The sequence below is a fragment of the Ranitomeya variabilis genome, chromosome 5, assembly GCF_051348905.1.
Source record: "Ranitomeya variabilis isolate aRanVar5 chromosome 5, aRanVar5.hap1, whole genome shotgun sequence".
In the NCBI taxonomy this organism is placed as follows: domain Eukaryota; kingdom Metazoa; phylum Chordata; class Amphibia; order Anura; family Dendrobatidae; genus Ranitomeya; species Ranitomeya variabilis.
This window is the reverse complement of record NC_135236.1, coordinates 604014712-604036012: the sequence shown is the minus strand read 5'-3', so window position 1 is coordinate 604036012 and position 21301 is coordinate 604014712. Positions and strand designations below refer to the sequence as shown.

General features: G+C 51.3%; 1 protein-coding gene across 1 annotated transcript; it reads right to left on the bottom strand.

The window, feature by feature from the left end:
• Positions 1 to 4208: 4208 nt before the first annotated feature.
• On the bottom strand, positions 4209 to 19369 carry PPP2CA (protein phosphatase 2 catalytic subunit alpha). The gene is made up of 7 exons (XM_077266054.1): positions 18770 to 19369; positions 10790 to 10999; positions 10457 to 10630; positions 8038 to 8127; positions 7574 to 7735; positions 7338 to 7456; positions 4209 to 5124 (listed from the first exon to the last, which is right to left on the bottom strand). The coding sequence occupies exons 1-7, from the start codon at positions 18869 to 18871 to the stop codon at positions 5052 to 5054; spliced, it is 930 nt and encodes a 309-aa protein (XP_077122169.1). The 5' UTR covers positions 18872 to 19369; the 3' UTR covers positions 4209 to 5051.
• Between the last annotated feature and the right edge of the window lie 1932 nt (positions 19370 to 21301).

Sequence of the window (21301 nt, the reverse complement as noted above, 5' to 3'; positions counted from 1 at the left end):
TTCTTCCGGTTGTACCCGGAAGTGCTAATCACTTCCGGGTCGTGGCCATACTCTATGCGCCTGCGCTGCCACCGGTATCAGCGCAGGCACCGTCCTCCTCCTCCATAACCCCGGAAGCTTACCTGTACTTCCGGGGGAATACACTGGGGCTCCACGCTGTCTATGCGCCCGCCGAGGACGGTGCGACGCTGACCGTACCACAGCGCTTGTCCTGCAGACGATTCCGGATGGCACCTCGTGAGCCAGCAACCGCCCGTCCTGGCCTCACGGCGTCTGCCAGCAGAGGGGGGAAACTGAGCCAGGACCCCCGACGCTGCTTCCAGCTCTGGAGCCCTTGCCGTCCTCAAAGGTAAACTGCGCAAGCGGCATCCAGGCTGGGTATCCTCTTCTCTCCGTGGATTCCCGTAGGAACAGGAAACCAAAACTGTGGGAGCGAGGGGCACCGCCCCTTTTATCTCTCCGTAGGGTTTCCTGTTCCTAGGGGCGGATCCCCTCTCTCAGTGGGTGCTGTCGTGGCAAAGAGAAAAAACGAAGACTAAGGGGTGATCTTATTTTAATGTATAAATATATGAGGGGACAGTACAAAGACCTTTCTGATCATCTTTTTAATCATAGACCTGAGACAGGGACAAGGGGGCATCCTCTACGTCTGGAGGGAAGAAGGTTTAAGCATAATAACAGACGCGGATTCTTTACTGTAAGAGCAGTGAGACTATGGAACTCTCTGCCGTATGATGTTGTAATGAGTGATTCATTACTTAAATTTAAGAGGGGACTGGATGCCTTTCTTGAAAAGTATAATGTTACAGGGTATATACACTAGATTCCTTGATAGGGCGCTAATCCAGGGAACTAGTCTGACTGCCATATGTGGAGTCGGGAAGGAATTTTTTTTTCCCCAATGTGGAGCTTACTCTTTGCCACATGGGTTTTTTTTTGCCTTCCTCTTGATCAACATGTTAGGTTAGGCTATGGGCTGAACAAGATGGACTTAAAGTCTTCCTTCAACTTAATAACTATGTAACTAAATGATGAGTAGTTTACAGAACATACAGATTTGTCTACCTCATCATTTAATGAAGAGCTTTGAGGATAAGATAAATGATGAATGAGACGAAAAGAACCCATTTCTTTTTGGGTACAATACCCAAAGGGGAAATCCAAAAATTTTGAAAGGGGGAGAAGTGAATGGGCCTGTTACCCTTCCTTTGATTGATTGTTGGGCAGATTGCTTTTTGAAGCATCTAGACGTGGAAATGCGCACTCCATAAAACGAGCACTCATGTCGAAAACTGCAGTTGTTGCTCCATTTACAAACTGACTTGTTGAAGGCAAAATAAACACCCTTCTAAAGGGGTGCTGTTGAAGACTGTCTAAACGTAGAGTGTCTCTGAGGAAGCATTAAATTGATCCAAAGGCCTACATCTTTTAAACCCCATTTGACCTCTGGATGAACTGCTAGTTTTTGCCTAAAGGCCTCATCATAGTTAAAGGGAACCTGTCGCCTGAATTTGGCGGGACCAGTTTTCAGTCATATGGGCGGGGTTTTCGGGTGTTTGATTCACCCTTTACTTACCCGCTGGCTGCAATATTGGATTGAAGTTCATTCTCTGTCCTCCGTAGTACACGCCCGCGCAAGGCATCTTGCCTTGCGCAGGCGTGTACTACGGAGGACAGACAATGAACTTCAATCCAATATTGCAGCCAGCATGCAGCCAGTGAGTAAGGAAAGGGTGAATCAAATACCCCAAAACCCCGCCCATATGACTGAAAACTGGTCCCGACAAATTCAGGTGACAGGTTCCCTTTAAGCCAAGCGAGGCCACCGAAATTACAATAAGCTTACAAAATTATATCGATATGTTGGAATAATTTGCTACAAAGGTTAGGGAATTTTTCTCCAAGAACTGCCGAATAAATGGAAAAAGCTTGGATCCAATTGTTAAATGACTTAATAGAGCCATGCTTTAATGAGTCAGATTTTATATCACGCTTTTCCATTTTATTGGGCTGTTCTCTGCGAGGAAGGAGGGAAAACAAGTCAACATATTGATTACTCCATATAAGCTCTTTAGTAGCAGAGCTTAGATGGAAACCTAGAGGGGAGAGTTCACAGGTAAGAGCTTCTTTAAAATGGTTTTGTGGGGTTAAAGAGGTAGTTAACATTGAGTCACCAATTGAATTAACATTAGAAACTGCAAGTGAAGCAGGATTAAAAGCTTCACATAATGCTTCAGCAACCACATCTTTAATGCTTTTAAATTGAACATGGGAAACAAACAGGGGCACATTAATATTCTCACACCTTCTGGATTGAACATCTTCTTGGACTTGATCTGCAGAGCAGCCCCCGCTGGAGCCCTCCGTGTTAGGAGAGCGGCGCTGCATGTCAGCTGGTGCCAGGGCGTCTCCATCTTCATCCTGTGATTGTGTATCCGAGGCCACTGCTGGTATGCGGATGGGACTGGCAAGGCAATGGAGATAGGAGCTGCCGCAGTGCTTTTACGGCTGCATCGCTCCCTTGTCTTCCTGACACCTCCAGATGACGTTGCAGCCTGATGACGCGGATGGAAGTACCGTGCTGCGAGACTTCCTGGAGGTCAGTTGGTGGGACTTCCCAGACGGAACTCATGCCCAACGGCCAGACCTCGGTGGCGACGCTGCTGGAGGAGCGGGTGTCCGGAGGCCTCCGCTCCCTGTACGGCTGCTTGCAGAAGGCGGTGTAGGTGGATTTTGACAGAGGGTCCGGCTGGGTGCATGGCTCAGCGGGGAGGGAGATGGCATCGGAAGATGTGAGCAGAGGTTTTATAGCCAAACCGCTCTTCAGCCACTCCGCTCCATCTTCTTCGCCGGCTCTTGAAAGGAGTTGCTGCAGTTAAGATCTCCATCTCCGGTATCTTTTTCTTCACAGACCACAGAATGGGAAAGTAAACTAAAACAGGACTTTTTATACCTAAAAATAGCCCGCCAATATCAGAATCAACCAATGAAAAACCGTTAAGGCGCCAGCAGCGTTGGTCAGAACCGGTTTTTACCACTCAAGTAAAAATTACAGTTGTCCTGCTGACCTTTAATGGACCCCAAGATGACCACTAAAAATAAAAGATTATTCAAAATAAAATGGCAATTAAAGCTCTGTGATGCCATGAGACCCCCCCTTTTATTTTATTCTTCTGACGGCGGAGGGCTATCATTCTTTCAGCACCTTCATTTGGTAGCTGCCCACTCACTATACCCAAAGTATGGATGCCGGCAAAGACCCTTCAAGAAAATGACTGCAAGAGTTTTCGTGCAGATACCGTGTGCACATAGCTTAACCGGGACCTAAACAGTAGAAGTCCTTGATATCTCCTCAGCGCCTTTCTAAAAAGGTTCATTTTGCCAATGTGACAATTTGTGGTGCCCAAACTACTTCCGATGTCTCCATGTCATGCTTCTCTTGTGTTCATTCCCCACCTGGAGATTTTTGAGGGAAGACAGTGGGCAAATACTCCTGCAGCAAAACCAAGGCAAATTGCCCATACCGCAGGGAGTGTGGGGAATTCTGCATCTCTGGCATAAAAATAAAAAACAACTCTGGTGGTGCTCTTGTTGGTCTGTAGATGGCAGCAGTGGGGCATAGCTTTTTTATTTTAACCAACTCTTCTTAGAGGGCCTGGATGATACCACCGTTCTGGGCAGTACTCGGCAGAATCCAGAGTGGAAGACTTTCTTTCCTATTGAATTCGGCTTGCGGGTCAGTTGCAGATGTTCCCCATTGTAACATTTGATACATTTTCATCCAATACTGTGCTACTGCTTGGGCTAGTTCACACAGCTTTTTGCAGTTTTCCAAGTAGCATTTTGCAGTTCCTGGAAGCTCACCCCATGCTGCTTAATTACTTCCTGGTTTAATCTGCAGGATGTAAATTTTCAGCTCTCACCCAAATACATAGAAACTGCACTTCAACGCAGGCTAGATGTGTATTATGCTGCATTATTCTGGCAAGGGACTGCATTTTAGTGCAAATCCACTGGAAACAAGTGTGAACTGACCCCGATACACTATAGATTTTCTACCTTAGTGGAAAACCAAGGTTTTGAAAGCTCAGCAGTGTAATGCTACGTGTGAACAAACCATGACCTGTCCTGCAGAGAGAAATATAGAAAAATGCCGCATAAATGATAATGCATCACATACTGTATGTGCTGCTGGGAAAAAAAAAAAGTACACTTTAAAAGTTTATTAGGTTCCGGGAGCCCATATACAGTTCCAATACCGTGTCTTTGCTTTTCTTCATGTATAAGTAGAAGGAACAAATTAAGCTTCACATTATTACTTTGTTCACAAGTTTATTATGAAAAAAAAAGAAAAAAAAAAAAAAAACATTGCTGCCTTGGATTGCAATGGTAACAGAAAGATCTGTCAAAACTAACCTAAAACAATGAAGAGTGACAAAATAATGAAGATGGGAAGAAAAACAAGACTGTGGGCATGGGTGGACATATAAAAAAAGTTAAATTAGATTGTTTTCCCTGAAAATAAACATTTCTGAAGTCACAGAAGAGGCAATGAAGGCCTTGGTACTTATTCTTTAAAAGGTCCTTATATCCCTTCACACTGACGGAGGAAGCCCCCAATGGCTGCAGGCCCCCAGAGAGAAAGGGTTTCCCAGACTGTCTATCCTTACCTACAATCATGCCGAGTAAAGCTATTGCTAAATGGAGAGTTAAAATTGGATTCACGAAGTGTTAATGATTACATCATAATTTTGCCGCAGTCTCAGAAAGCAAAAAGGGAACTACAAGTAGTGCTGTGCCAGAAAACTGGGATTGGTTTTCCTTGACAGACAGACATGTCACTTCAGCATGCAATGAACGGGTCTTTTCTAATGTGGTCACGGGCTGTTGAGATGAGAGGCTTTGCTTTTGTATATGGCACATCTTTTGGTCCATTTGAGAACGGTACGTGTGTGACAAATACTCTCTCCTGACTGAAGTTACTGCTCCTCTTCTCGGCTCCCAGGTCAAAATCCTGCTTGTGGCAATACTGTACAAGTGTAAAATTCCATTTAAAGGAAGTAGTCTGGGGTGCGGCGAGTCACGTGTGGTTCTCCTCTACGTGGTGCTGGGTCAAACTGCAAGCTGGAGGGAAAAAATAAAAATATGTCAAGATTACCAGTTTAACCAGAGAAGAACTATATCCAAGGTCTCACACTGTTCTGGCCAGCCATACAAAGTACAAAGCCACGCTTAGCAACAGTGCCGTGGAATCAGTAAGAATCCTCCGACTCTTCAGTTTCCCCCACTCCACAGCACGGCCTCATTACTGAGCATGTACATAAAGTGCAGCACAGATTCATCTCAGCTACGACTCCACAGCACTGATCACTACTGAGCATGTACATAAAGTGCAGCACAGATTCATCTCAGCTACGACTCCACAGCACTGATCACTACTGAGCATGTACATAAAGTGCAGCACAGATTCATCTCAGCTACGACTCCACAGCACTGATCACTACTGAGCATGTACACTCACCGGCCACTTTATTAGGTACACCTGTCCAACTTCTTGTTAACACTTAATTTCTAATCAGCCAATCACATGGCGGCAACTCAGTGCATTTAGGCATGTAGACATGGTCAAGACAATCTCCTGCAGTTCAAACCGAGCATCAGTATGGGGAAGAAAGGTGATTTGAGTGCCTTTGAACGTGGCATGGTTGTTGGTGCCAGAAGGGCTGGTCTGAGTATTTCAGAAACTGCTGATCTACTGGGATTTTCACGCACAACCATCTCTAGGGTTTACAGAGAATGGTCCGAAAAAGAAAAAAAATCCAGTGAGCGGCAGTTCTGTGGGCGGAAATGCCTTGTTGATGCCAGAGGTCAGAGGAGAATGGGCAGACTGGTTCGAGCTGATAGAAAGGCAACAGTGACTCAAATCGCCACCCGTTACAACCAAGGTAGGCCTAAGAGCATCTCTGAACGCACAGTGCGTCGAACTTTGAGGCAGATGGGCTACAGCAGCAGAAGACCACACCGGGTACCACTCCTTTCAGCTAAGAACAGGAAACTGAGGCTACAATTTGTACAAGCTCATCGAAATTGGACAGTAGAAGATTGGAAAAACGTTGCTTGGTCTGATGAGTCTCGATTTCTGCTGCGACATTCGGATGGTAGGGTCAGAATTTGGCGTAAACAACATGAAAGCATGGATCCATCCTGCCTTGTATGGAGCATCTTTGGGATGTGCAGCCGACAAATCTGCGGCAACTGTGTGATGCCATCATGTCAATATGGACCAAAATCTCTGAGGAATGCTTCCAGCACCTTGTTGAATCTATGCCACGAAGAATTGAGGCAGTTCTGAAGGCAAAAGGGGGTCCAACCCGTTACTAGCATGGTGTACCTAATAAAGTGGCCGGTGAGTGTATATAAAGTGCAGCACAGAGTCATCTCAGCTACGACTCCATAGCACTGATCACTACTGAGCACGTACATAAAGTGCAGCACAGATTCATCATTACTACAACACCACAGCACTGCCTCACTACTGAGAAAGTAAGTAAAGTGTAGCACAGATTCATCTCAGCTAAAGTAGAGATTCTTTAATCAGGAACAGAACAGACATTTATAGGACAATTCTTAACTTTCCCAAATTCTAATGAAAACATTTACAGCACAGTCTGCATTGAACTACTGAACCCAATTATTATAGGAGTTGGTCCACTCCACGGCCCTGCTTATTAGCAAGATGCTAGTCACAATGGCCACAAAACACATTCCTCACTAGAGATAAGCAAAATAGATCAACAGGCTTCTAGACAGGCAGCCACATCTATGGTCCATGACCACAAGACCAGAGCTCTTTGAACTGTCTTCCTCTAGGAACTCCTCATTACTTGGCCACTGACATCTTGGGTAATCACCTCGTGGCTGCTTTGTACTGAAAGGTGGTGCTGGGGATACCACAGGTAGGACACGTGTCGCAGTGCTCTGGATTACGCACATGGCCAGAGTTTTGTAGATCAATTTTCTTAACTATCACTTATCCACAAGTTAGGAGTTTAATGTATCACTGCTCAGGGTTTAACCAATCGGAACAGGGATCTTTTGTCCCGTTTGGATAAAAAAGGAATGGTCAGCATGCACACTAGTACCTGACATTTATGACAGATCGTCAAATACATACCGTAGTGGCAGTGTGCACGTGTCTCAAAGTCACCCTCTCCCTAAAATACATGCTTGCATCCTGACACGTTAAAGACTTTCAACTTGACAAAGCAAAGTCTGCTCCATATTATACCACATATAAAAAGGCATGCTAGGATGCTTTCTGTAGTTGTCGTACTTACAATGAATATTTCAGAGTGTCATCAAGTTCCATTATTGCAGCCTGGTTACCACAGCGGTAACAATAATTTGGAGCACTAAAAATAGTCACTACATTCCGGTCATGGCACCAGTTGTATCCCTGAAATCAGAGGACAAATGTTTACAGCATGTTATGCCCACATGTAAAATAACTGGGAATAAGGTAAAGGGCACAAACTAATCTAGGATTTTCGGATAAGGCATTAAGCCATTTTACCTCCATCACCAACTGATGGGCTCTAGATACCAAGGTAAGGCCATTGGCATGGTTGAACGTTTCAGAGATGTCTTGTCCAAATGTGTATCCAGCACCTCTAGGAGAAATACCCCAGCCACCACGGTCATCTGGATCGGACCATAGCAAGTCACACATTGGGCCCTGAAAGAGCAAAAGGGGAAAAAGTCAAACTACAATGCAGTAGTCTCATACAAGTGAGCAGACCGACACTGCAGATCTACAGACACTGACACTTAGAAGTGTCAATGTGCATCCCCTCGAGGAGGGCGTCCAATGGTAAGTAGCTGTGAATCACTGAAAGTGATAAAATAAGGATAGTGACATTTAAGGGGTTAAGGTACTTAGCTGTTGAACCCCGTCTGACTTGACTACAGTACATAGATGCCATAAGGCACTTAACTAACACTGAGGGAACATTAAGGAATAGTCTTTTAAACACTTACCTCATGTGGGACTTCCTGCAGACGATCAAGTGCGCGGATGTGATCCAGTGTGTCTATTGAAGGCGACAATCCACCGTGTAAACAGAAGATCTGTGGATGAAGGACAGTTATAGCACATGATTTCTGGTCACCTCAGTTTAGGAATGATACTTTATAGTACTTCACTCATTATGTGGCCAGCTATCAGCAGGGTTCAAGAGGCAACAGCTCGGGCGAGCGAGCCGGTGCTCAAGCTGCACCAAGCAGTAGCTGAGGATTATTAGCCAGCCTCTAATAAACGGTGACAAACAGGAAGGCACAACAGGAGCACTCCTACTGCACCGTCCTGGATAACCAACATTTACAAGAGATGAAGACACCCGAAATACACAAGACATTGAAATATTTTACATACCAAAGGGATGTGCGGATGCCAGGAAAAAGTGCACCTGACACATACCAAAACAAAGTGTCATCCCTTACACCGCACCCTTCCAAAGTCCTAAGTACGGCTATAATGGCACGCAACAGCAATCTTTATAAAAGTCTCCGTGAACTACACAGGACTATTGTATTGGCTACAAGCCAGACCAGCATAAAGGGGTTGTCTGAGAATTGTATACTGAAGACCTATCCCTTAGCCATTATGGGGTGTGGGGGTCTGAGCCTCAGCAGCAGATATACAGTGTACGGAGCCAGAACAGCACAACTACACTAGTGGCCACTCTCGGTACTGCAGCTCACATCACATTCACTTCAATAGGACCTTAGCTACAGAATAGAGTGGCTACTACAGTGTACAGAGCCTTACTGTTCTGGCTCCCTAAATAGTGGACATCCTGATCATAAAGTGGGCTGCAATAATGATAGGTCAGCAATATCCAAGTCCTGTCAACCCCTTGACTCAATCTAGATTACAACTACTGACTGCTGAACACTAGTATGCCAACATGAAGAAGCCCACAGACCAATGCAGAGATTAATGCCAGCATCAGTAGCAGTTCAGAAGGGGCAGATTGTCCAACAACCCTCAAATGCAGCACAGGAAGGGACATTTGCTGGACTACTAGAGCAGACCCTTCAGATGCATGTCCAAATCGCTAATGATCCATGTTCCTAGGCATCAGAACATTTTTCATGATCTCTAGGCAGACAGCTTGCCTTCTCACGGCCCCAACCGTGTCATGCTTCATTGGCTCTAAAATGGATGATTGATCCACTGTAAAGGCCCCGTCTCACACAGCGACGCTGCAGCGATACAGACAACGATGCTGATCGCTGCAGCGTCGCTGTGTGGTCGCTGGGGAGCTGTCACACAGACAGCTCTCTCCAGCGACCAACGATCAGGGGAACGACTTCGGCATCGTTGAAACTGTCTTCAACGATGCCGAAGTCCCCCTGCAGCACCCAGGTAACCAGGGTAAACATCGGGTTACTAAGCGCAGGGCCGCGCTTAGTAACCCGATGTTTACCCTGGTTACCAAAAAAAACAAACAGTACATACTCACCATCTGATGTCCGTCAGGTCCCTTGCCGTCTCCTTCCTGCTCTGACTGAGCCGCCGTACAGTGAGCAGAGCGCAGCGGTGACGTCACTGCTGTGCTCTCACTTTACGGCGGCTCAGTCAGAGCAGGAAGCAGACGCCAAGGGACCTGACGGGCAACAGATGGTGAGTATGTACTGTTTGTTTTTTTTACATTTACGCTGGTAACCAGGGTAAACATCGGGTTACTAAGCGCGGCCCTGCGCTTAGTAACCCGATGTTTACCCTGGTTACCAGTGAAGACATTGCTGGATCGGTGTCACACACACCGATTCAGCGATGTCAGCGGGACCTCAACGACCAAAAAAAGGTCCAGGCCGTTCCGACACGACCAGCGATCTCGCAGCAGGGGCCTGATCGCTGGTACGTGTCACACATAGCGAGATCGCTACTGAGGTCGCTGTTGCGTCACAAAACTAGTGACTCAGCAGCGATCTCGCTAGCGATCTCGCTATGTGAGACGGGGCCTTTAGTCTCCCTCAGTGACATCACGAATCTGTGGGATTTATAGCAGGGCAGTATACTGGTCCAATTAGTAAGCAACTAATAGGGAAAAACTATACCTAGAAGAAATTTCAGCTGGCAATTTTTATTAGGACCTGACCACAAAAAGGGACTGTCTGGTCTCCATAAGCCCAGAACACCAGAGGCTTGCAGCAAAAGCAGCACAGTACCTAATATATGGGGGACTGACCGGGATAGCCAGAACACCATATAGCACACATGAAGTGGCTGCCTGCGGTGGTGAGCAATGCATCTTGAACAAGGGTAGTAAGCACAAACCCTCAAACAGGGACATCATGTTTACACTTGGACATGAAACCTATAGAAAACTTTCAGTGGCTGTAAGAAGCGTACCCACACCTAGCTATGCGAGGTAGCCCCTCAGAATCTTACCTGGCCATCTACTAAGGCAGTTAGCGGAAGGTAATCAAACAGATCAGTGAAGTATTTCCAGACGTTTGCATTTCCATATTTTCTTAAACATTCGTCGTAAAACCCATATACTTGTGTGATCTGCCTGCTTTCGTGATTTCCTCTTAGAATAGTGATACGTTCACGATACCGAACCTGGGAAAAAACATTGCAAATGTTTACAAAAGTAACATGTGATCTTCCCCAAGTCCCTGCAAGTCCAGCAAGTTGCCAGACCATGTAGAAAACATGGGGGTCACGATTCTTAACCATTGCCGGGTGCGATGACCAGCACAAAGCACAATCTACTCATACCTTTAGTGCAACAAGTAGCGTTACAGTCTCCACCGAGTAGTAGCCTCTATCCACATAGTCTCCCATGAATAAATAGTTTGTATCTGGCGATTTGCCGCCAATTCTGAACAACTCCATGAGGTCGTGAAACTGTCCGTGAACATCTCCGCATACAGTTACCGGGCATCGTACTTCTTGGACGTTTGATTCTTTCGTCAAAATTTCTTTTGCCTGCAAAAAAACATAGCCCGATTAATGGAGCAGAAATTATGGATAATAAATCAGTTCTGACATGGGAGGGTCTAGTGACCAGTGACAGACCGCCATTACAAGGTAGTCGTTCCTTATACATGTACAGACTGTCTAATGGCCCTATACACAGGTTATCGGGATCGGCTGACCGCCCATGTGGATGTAACTTTCCAACTCTCCTCTGACCAAAGTGTCCAGAGGAGTATATGCTCCTTGGAGTTTCAGTGGCAGACCTGAGATTCCACTAATCTCTACACTCAAGACACAGGAGAGCAGTCAGCCAAAAGCTTTTAAGGCTATGTGCACACGATGCGGATTTAGTGCGGATCCGCAGCGGTTTTTTGCACGCAGAAACGCTGCAGATCCGCAGAGTGATTTACTGTACAGTACAATGTAAATCAATAGGAAAAAAAAATGCTGTGTTAATGGTGCGGAAAATTCCGCATGGAAAACGCTGCAGATTTAAAGAAGTAGCATATCACTTATTTTGTGCAGATCTGCAGCGTTTCTGCACCCTTCCATTATAAAAATCCACAGGGGTAAAAAAAACGCATGAAATCAGCAGAAAATCTGCAGCAAAAACGCACAAAATCCACAAAAAAAAGTGTAAAATCCGCAGCTGCGTTTTCTGCCAGGAGATGCGGATTTTGTGCAGAAAATTCTGCACCTCAATCCGCAATGTGTGCACATAGCCTTAAGGTACCGTCACACTAAACGATATCGCTAGCGATCCGTGACGTTGCAGCGTCCTCGCTAGCGATATCGTTTAGTTTGACACGCAGCAGCGATCAGGATCCTGCTGTGATGTCGCTGGTCGCTGAATAAAGTCCAGAACTTTATTTGGTCGTCCGATCGCCGTGTATCGTTGTGTTTGACACCAAAAGCAACGATACCAGCGATGTTTTACACTGGTAACCAGGGTAAACATCGGGTTACTAAGCGCAGGGCCGCGCTTAGTAACCCGATGTTTACCCTGGTTACCAGCGTAAAAGTAAAAAAAACAAACAGTACATGCTCACCTGCGCGTCTCCCAGCGTCTGCTTCCTGCTCTGACTGAGATCCGGCCCTAAAGTGAAAGTGAAAGCACAGCGGTGACGTCACCGCTCTGCTGTAGGGCCGGAGCTCAGTCAGGGTACCTTTAGGGTACCGTCACACTAATGGTACCGTCACACTAAGCGACGCTGCAGCGATAGCGACAGCAATGCCGATCGCTGCAGCGTCGCTGTGTGGTCGCTGGAGAGCTGTCACACAGACCGCTCTCCAGCGACCAGCGATGCCGAGGTCCCCGGGTAACCAGGGTAAACATCGGGTTGCTAAGCGCAGGGCCGCGCTTAGTAACCCGATGTTTACCCTGGTTACCAGCGTAAAAGTTAAAAAAACAAACAGTACATGCTCACCTGCGCGTCCCCCAGCCTCTGCATCCTGACGCTGACTGAGCTCCGGCCCTAACAGCAGAGCGGTGACGTCACCGCTGTTGCTTTCACTTTCAGTTTAGGGCCGGCGCTTTAGTGTCAGGAAGCAGAGGCTGGGGGACGCGCAGGTGAGTATGTACTGTTTGTTTTTTTAACTTTTACGCTGGTAACCAGGGTAAACATCGGGTTACTAAGCGCGGCCCTGCGCTTAGTAACCCGATGTTTACCCTGGTTACCAGTGTAAAATATCGCTGGTATCGTCGCTTTTGCTGTCAAACACGGCGATACACGGCGACCTAGCGACCAAATAATGTGCAGACCTTCTAGCAGCGACCAGCAATTTCACAGCGGGATCCAGATCGCTGCTGCGTGTCAAATACAGCGATATCGCCATCCAGGTCGCTGCAACGTCACGGATTGCTGGCGATATCGCCTAGTGTGACGGTACCTTTAGCGACGCTGCAGCGATAGCGACAGCAATGCCGATCGCTGCAGCGTCGCTGTGTGGTCGCTGGAGAGCTGTCACACAGACCGCTCTCCAGCGACCAACGATGCCGAGGTCCCCGGGTAACCAGGGTAAACATCGGGTTGCTAAGCGCAGGGCCGCGCTTAGTAACCCGATGTTTACCCTGGTTACCAGCGTAAAATATAAGTACATACTTACATGCGTCCCCCGGCGTCCGCTTCCTGTAATGACTGAGCGCCGGCAGTAGCAGGGCACAGCGGTGACGTCACCGCTGTGCTGTGCTTTCACTTTCAATTTGCGGCGCTCAGTCAGTGTGGGAAGCGGACGCCGGGGGAAGCATGTGAGTATGTACTGTTTGTTTTTTTTTACATTTTACGCTGGTAACCAGGGTAAACATCGGGTTACTAAGCGCGGCCCTGCGCTTAGTAACCCGATGTTTACCCTGGTTACCAGTGTAAAATATCGCTGGTATGGTTGCTTTTGCCGTCAAACACGGCGATACACGGCGACCTAGCGACCAAATAATGTGCAGACCTTCTAGCAGCGACCAGCAATTTCACAGCGGGATTCTGATCGCTGCTGCGTGTCAAATACAGCGATATCGCTCCCTAGGACGCTGCAACGTCACAGATCGCTGGCGACGTTGCTTAGTGTGACGGTACCTTTAATGTGTACGAGGCCTTTAGCTGGAGAATAGTCCCAGCCTTTGTCCCAGTCCCAGCTTGCAGCCAACAAAAAAAACAAAACACATGAACAGCATCTAACGTCCCGCCCAATAGATCACTGCTCCTAAGTGATCGCGGTCACCTTTTCCTCTTCAGTCCCCCCAGCCCCTTGGGGACAGCCTCTGGCCAAATACTAAGGAATTTACACATCTGTATGAAGCCAATTAGGAAACATGTTTCTCTAAAGGAACAGAAGACATGATGTCCCCCCTATGGTGGGGCTGCATGGAAAGGAAACTGACGAGAGATTGATGGATGTCCACAAGTCACAACAAGTCTGGGGGAGACCGCCACTGGACAGGATACCCCCACCCCCCAATTTATGACACTAGGTTAGATTTACACAATGGAGCTGTACCGCATGGCGTCACCACAAACTGGTGGAGGCCGAAACTTAGGCTTCATGGTAGCTATGGGAACACCAAGGGACATCTGCTTAGGTAACGAGTTCCCGGTATCAGACAGGACACGAAAAGGGGATATCTGCCCTAGACACATGGGGACAACCAAAGCCAGCAAAGGTACTAGGGCTTCCGCTTTCAAAGTCATTCTGCAATCGGTGCAACTGCTGTTACACAGCTTAAAAGGTTAATTTCATCTCCTGAAATCCATGGCATAACTGCAGGATATAAAATGTGAGTGGTACAGGACCCATCCTCAGAGTGGCGCTATCTCATGGATTAGAGCGCTAGACACAAGTGGCTTTGTGCCATCTGAGAGTTCAGACCATTTCTGAGAAAGCACAAGCTGCTAGTGGGACATCTGACATGTCACAGGCCATGCATGACAGTACTGAGGTTACATAGACTCCGTGATGGGACATTAGGGTGCAACCCACACCGTCCCATACAGATCCTCCACCCCGAGACACCGTCCATACAGCAGTAAGGTCACAACAACTCCGACTTACGCATCCTAATCCCCATCTACACAGAATATGCCAATAGATCTGTGCAAGTGTGGAGACCCCACAAAGCCCTGCACAAACCCAGAGATGCCAGAACACATGTTGTCCCAGCACAAGCGCCAGCCATACCCACAGAGCGCCAGCCATACCCACAGAGCGCCAGCCATACCCACAGAGCGCCAGCCATACCCACAGAGCGCCAGCCATACCCACAGAGCGCCAGCCATACCCACAGAGCGCCTGTCCTCAGCAATGTGCAATATGTGCCCATATAGTGGAATACGTCACTGCCACCCTGCATAATGTGGGACCCCAATATAGTAGTATCTGCAAATCCCACTGGTGTAAGACAACACACCTGACCCACAGCCTGATCAACGATGAACATGAAGATTGGGTACACGAGGTTAGGACAGGCTATCAATATACCGGACAAAACAGGCAGATCAGAAATAAATGAAGTATCACGTGGGATTGGCACTGGGTACCCATCATCTCCCAGCTGTGCCACACCATTGCAGTTAGCTGGTGCACATGGGCAGGGTAAGAGGCCCACACCTGACGAATGCCTGTGCACAGAAGGAATAGCATAATGCATGACTGTCTAGAAGGATCATCATAACTACTAGGAAAGCTACGATGGAGATACACCATCTACCGGAGTGATGGGCACACTATATCCCCGTACACGATCCGCCGCACCACACAGCACCATGCGCACCATAGTGCAGAGGAAGCCGTGAGCTGCCGCGTCACATCGTACAGAGGGCATGAGCCACCACACCGCACAGCACCAGGCGAGTCACATCGTACAGAGGAGGCCGTGAGCCGCCCCACCACAAAGAACACATGACAAAATGCTTTACACATCTACTCACCCGGCCTCCCCTCCCCAGCACACACTGTACCCCCGGCCTCCCCTCACGAGCACACACTGTACACCCGGCCTCCCCTCCCGAGCACACACTGTACACCCGGCCTCCCCTCCCCAGCACACACTGTACACCCGGCCTCCCCTCCCCAGCACACACTGTACACCCGGCCTCCCCTCCCCAGCACACACTGTACACCCGGCCTCCCCTCCCCAGCACACACTGTACACCCGGCCTCCCCTCCCCAGCACACACTGTACACCCGGCCTCCCCTCCCCAGCACACACTGTACACCCGGCCTCCCCTCCCCAGCACACACTGTACACCCGGCCTCCCCTCCCCAGCACACACTGTACACCCGGCCTCCCCTCCCCAGCACACACTGTACACCCGGCCTCCCCTCCCCAGCACACACTGTACACCCGGCCTCCCCTCCCCAGCACACACTGTACACCCGGCCTCCCCTCCCCAGCACACACTGTACACCCGGCCTCCCCTCCCCAGCACACACTGTACACCCGGCCTCCCCTCCCCAGCACACACTGTACACCCGGCCTCCCCTCCCCAGCACACACTGTACACCCGGCCTCCCCTCCCCAGCACACACTGTACACCCGGCCTCCCCTCCCCAGCACACACTGTACACCCGGCCTCCCCTCCCAGCACACACTGTACACCCGGCCTCCCCTCCCAGCACACACTGTACAGTGTACACCCGGCCTCCCCTCCCAGCACACACTGTACAGTGTACACCCGGCCTCCCCTCCCAGCACACACTGTACAGTGTACACCCGGCCTCCCCTCCCAGCACACACTGTACAGTGTACACCCGGCCTCCCCTCCCAGCACACACTGTACCCCCGGCCTCCCCTCCCAGCACACACTGTACAGTGTACACCCGGCCTCCCCTCCCAGCACACACTGTACAGTGTACACCCGGCCTCCCCTCACAGCACACACTGTACCCCCGGCCTCCCCTCCCAGCACACACTGTACACCCGGCCTCCCCTCCCAGCACACACTGTACAGTGTACACCCGGCCTCCCCTCCCAGCACACACTGTACAGTGTACACCCGGCCTCCCCTCACAGCACACACTGTACACCCGGCTTCCCCTCCCAGCACACACTGTACAGTGTACACCCGGCCTCCCCTCCCAGCACACACTGTACAGTGTACACCCGGCCTCCCCTCACAGCACACACTGTACCCCCGGCCTCCCCTCCCAGCACACACTGTACAGTGTACACCCGGCCTCCCCTCCCAGCACACACTGTACAGTGTACACCCGGCCTCCCCTCCCAGCACACACTGTACAGTGTACACCCGGCCTCCCCTCCCAGCACACACTGTACAGTGTACACCCGGCCTCCCCTCACAGCACACACTGTACCCCCGGCCTCCCCTCCCAGCACACACTGTACAGTGTACACCCGGCCTCCCCTCCCAGCACACACTGTACAGTGTACACCCGGCCTCCCCTCACAGCACACACTGTACACCCGGCCTCCCCTCCCAGCACACACTGTACAGTGTACACCCGGCCTCCCCTCCCAGCACACACTGTACCCCCGGCCTCCCCTCCCAGCACACACTGTACCCCCGGCCTCCCCTCCCAGCACACACTGTACCCCCGGCCTCCCCTCCCAGCACACACTGTACACCCGGCCTCCCCTCCCAGCACACACTACACCCGGCCTCCCCTACCAGCACACACTGTACAGTGTACACCCGGCCTCCCCTCCCAGCACACACTGTACACCCGGCCTCCCCTCCCAGCACACACTGTACACCCGGCCTCCCCTCCCAGCACACACTGTACAGTGTACACCCGGCCTCCCCTCCCAGCACACACTGTACAGTGTACACCCGGCCTCCCCTCCCAGCACACACTGTACAGTGTACACCCGGCCTCCCCTCCCAGCACACACTGTACCCCCGGCCTCCCCTCCCAGCACACACTGTACACCCCGGCCTCCCCTCCCAGCACACACTGTACACCCCGGCCTCCCCTCCCAGCACACACTGTACAGTGTACACCCGGCCTCCCCTCCCAGCACACACTGTACAGTGTACACCCGGCCTCCCCTCACAGCACACACTGTACACCCGGCCTCCCCTCCCAGCACACACTGTACAGTGTACACCCGGCCTCCCCTCCCCAGCACACACTGTACACCCGGCCTCCCCTCCCCAGCACACACTGTACACCCGGCCTCCCCTCCCCAGCACACACTGTACCCCCTGCCTCCCCTCCCAGCACACACTGTACAGTGTACACCCGGCCTCCCCTCCCCAGCACACACTGTACCCCCGGCCTCCCCTCCCAGCACACACTGTACACCCGGCCTCCCCTCCCAGCACACACTGTACACCCGGCCTCCCCTCCCAGCACACACTGTACACCCGGCCTCCCCTCCCAGCACACACTGTACACCCGGCCTCCCCTCCCCAGCACACACTGTACCCCCGGCCTCCCCTCCCAGCACACACTGTACACCCGGCCTCCCCTCCCAGCACACACTGTACAGTGTACACCCGGCCTCCCCTCCCCAGCACACACTGTACACCCGGCCTCCCCTCCCCAGCACACACTGTACACCCGGCCTCCCCTCCCCAGCACACACTGTACCCCCTGCCTCCCCTCCCCAGCACACACTGTACAGTGTACACCCGGCCTCCCCTCCCCAGCACACACTGTACCCCCGGCCTCCCCTCCCAGCACACACTGTACACCCGGCCTCCCCTCCCCAGCACACACTGTACACCCGGCCTCCCCTCCCCAGCACACACTGTACACCCGGCCTCCCCTCCCCAGCACACACTGTACCCCCGGCCTCCCCTCCCAGCACACACTGTACACCCGGCCTCCCCTCCCAGCACACACTGTACACCCGGCCTCCCCTCCCAGCACACACTGTACACCCGGCCTCCCCTCACAGCACACACTGTACACCCGGCCTCCCCTCCCAGCACACACTGTACACCCGGCCTCCCCTCCCAGCACACACTGTACACCCGGCCTCCCCTCCCCAGCACACACTGTACACCCGGCCTCCCCTCACGAGCACACTATCCAGTCCTCTCCTCACGGCGGTGTACGCATTCCTGCGGAGGGGGCGGGAGGAGCAGTCGCCGCCATCTTAGGAGCGGACGCCATGAGATGCGCTCCAGTCCGCAGGACAGCACCGGGCAGTGTGCCGCCATCAGCCCGCCGGTGATAGGTGCCCGGCCCGCGCCGGCCACACCTGCAGTATTCTCCGGCGGCGCCTGCCCCGTCCCCCCGCTCTCCCCGAGGCCTGGCCATGCCGGGACCTGAAGACCCCGGGACAAGCAGTCCCATGTCAGTGCCGCCGCCGGTCCTCACCTTCTCACACAGCGTCTTCACCTGGCTCTCCGACAGCTGCTTACATTCATTCAGCTGCTCGATCCATTGATCCAGCTCCTTGGTGAACGCCTTCTCGTCCATGCTGAGGGGAAGCCGGGCTGTGGCCGCTGGGCCGGGGGAAGGACCACAGAGGCTGCTGTCAGAGGCGGTCTAATCTAACCGGAGCCAAAAAACGCGATGTCACAGCCGTGTGACGGCCCCGCAAGGGAGAACAATCCGGGGATCGGAGCGGCCCGACACCAATCAGATCCCAGAGTCCGCAGAGAATGCAGCTTCTCCTCGGAGCGCCGGCTCGTCACCTCCCAGCCTGTCCTGCTCCGCGTAATGGCCGCCGTGACGTCATGCACCCCTCCTTTATCGCTATCACCTCCTCCCGGAGCTTGGGCTCAGCTCCCGCTCCAAACGCAATTTCCGGTGCTCGAAGCCCCGCCCACCCGCTTTCATTTATTGCGGGCCAGCACGTTCTGAGGGTGTGTGCGGTGACGTCAGCGCGTACAGTGGGGGCGGGGTGTCTGCTGTCTTTTCCTGCAGTGCTGTGTGTAGTGTGCGGCCATTACTGCCCCTACTAGGTGACAGGACACAGTATGAATGTGCACAGTGCTGTGTGTAGTGTGCGGCCATTACTGCTCCTACTAGGTGACAGGACACAGCATGAATGTGCACAGTGCTGTGTGTAGTGTGCGGCCATTACTGCTCCTACTAGGTGACAGGACGCAGTATGAATGTGCACAGTGCTGTGTGTGGTGTGCGGTCATTACTGCTCCTACTAGGTGACAGGACGTAGTATGAATGTGCACAGTGCTGTGTGTAGTGTGCGGCCATTACTGCCCCTACTAGGTGACAGGACACAGCATGAATGTGCACAGTGCTGTGTGTAGTGTGCGGCCATTACTGCTCCTACTAGGTGACAGGACGCAGTATGAATGTGCACAGTGCTGTGTGTAGTGTGCGGCCATTACTGCTCCTACTAGGTGACAGGACACAGTATGAATGTGCACAGTGCTGTGTGTAGTGTGCGGTCATTACTGCTCCTACTAGGTGACAGGACACAGCATGAATGTGCACAGTGCTGTGTGTAGTGTGCGGCCATTACTGCCCCTACTAGGTGACAGGACACAGCATGAATGTGCACAGTGCTGTGTGTAGTGTGCGGCCATTACTGCCCCTACTAGGTGACAGGACGCAGTATGAATGTGCACAGTGCTGTGTGTAGTGTGCGGCCATTACTGCCCCTACTAGGTGACAGGACACAGTATGAATGTGCACAGTGCTGTGTGTAGTGTGGGGTCATTACTGCCCCTACTAGGTGACAGGACACAGTATGAATGTGCACAGCGCTGTGTGTATTGTGCGGCCATTACTGCCCCTACTAGGTGACAGGACACAGCATGAATGTGCACAGTGCTGTGTGTAGTGTGCGGCCATTACTGCTCCTACTAGGTGACAGGACGCAGTATGAATGTGCACAGTGCTGTGTGTAGTGTGCGGCCATTACTGCCCCTACTAGGTGACAGGACACAGCATGAATGTGCACAGTGCTGTGTGTAGTGTGCGGCCATTACTGCTCCTACTAGGTGACAGGACACAGTATGAATGTGCACAGTGCTGTGTGTAGTGTGGGGTCATTACTGCCCCTACTAGGTGACAGGACACAGTATGAATGTGCACAGCGCTGTGTGTATTGTGCGGCCATTACTGCCCCTACTAGGTGACAGGACACAGCATGAATGTGCACAGTGCTGTGTGTAGTGTGCGGCCATTACTGCTCCTACTAGGTGACAGGACGCAGTATGAATGTGCACAGTGCTGTGTGTAGTGTGCGGCCATTACTGCCCCTACTAGGTGACAGGACACAGCATGAATGTGCACAGTGCTGTGTGTAGTGTGCGGCCATTACTGCTCCTACTAGGTGACAGGACGCAGTATGAATGTGCACAGTGCTGTGTGTAGTGTGCGGCCATTACTGCCCCTACTAGGTGACAGGACACAGCATGAATGTGCACAGTGCTGTGTGTAGTGTGCGGCCATTACTGCTCCTACTAGGTGACAGGACACAGTATGAATGTGCACAGTGCTGTGTGTAGTGTGCGGTCATTACTGCTACTAGGTGACAGCACACAGTATGAATGTGCACAGTGCTGTGTGTAGTGTGCGGTCATTACTGCTACTAGGTGACAGGACACAGCATGAATGTGCACAGTGCTGTGTGTAGTGTGCGGCCATTACTGCTCCTACTAGGTGACAGGACACAGTATGAATGTGCACAGTGCTGTGTGTAGTGTGCGGTCATTACTGCTCCTACTAGGTGACAGGACACAGCATGAATGTGCACAGTGCTGTGTGTAGTGTGCGGTCATTACTGCCCCTACTAGGTGACAGGACACAGCATGAATGTGCACAGCGCTGTGTGTAGTGTGCGGCCATTACTGCCCCTACTAGGTGACAGGACACAGCATGAATGTGCACAGTGCTGTGTGTAGTGTGCGGCCATTACTGCTCCTACTAGGTGAC

Coding starts and splice junctions, on each gene's coding strand:
- PPP2CA (XM_077266054.1), bottom strand. CDS start 18,871: ATGGACGAGAAGGCGTTCACCAAGGAGCTGGATCAATGGATCGAGCAG. Junction 8,128..10,456: donor CTGCCTTAGTAGATGGCCAG/GTAAGATTCTGA, acceptor CTTCATCCACAG/ATCTTCTGTTTACACGGTGG. Junction 7,457..7,573: donor CCCATCAGTTGGTGATGGAG/GTAAAATGGCTT, acceptor CTCTGATTTCAG/GGATACAACTGGTGCCATGA.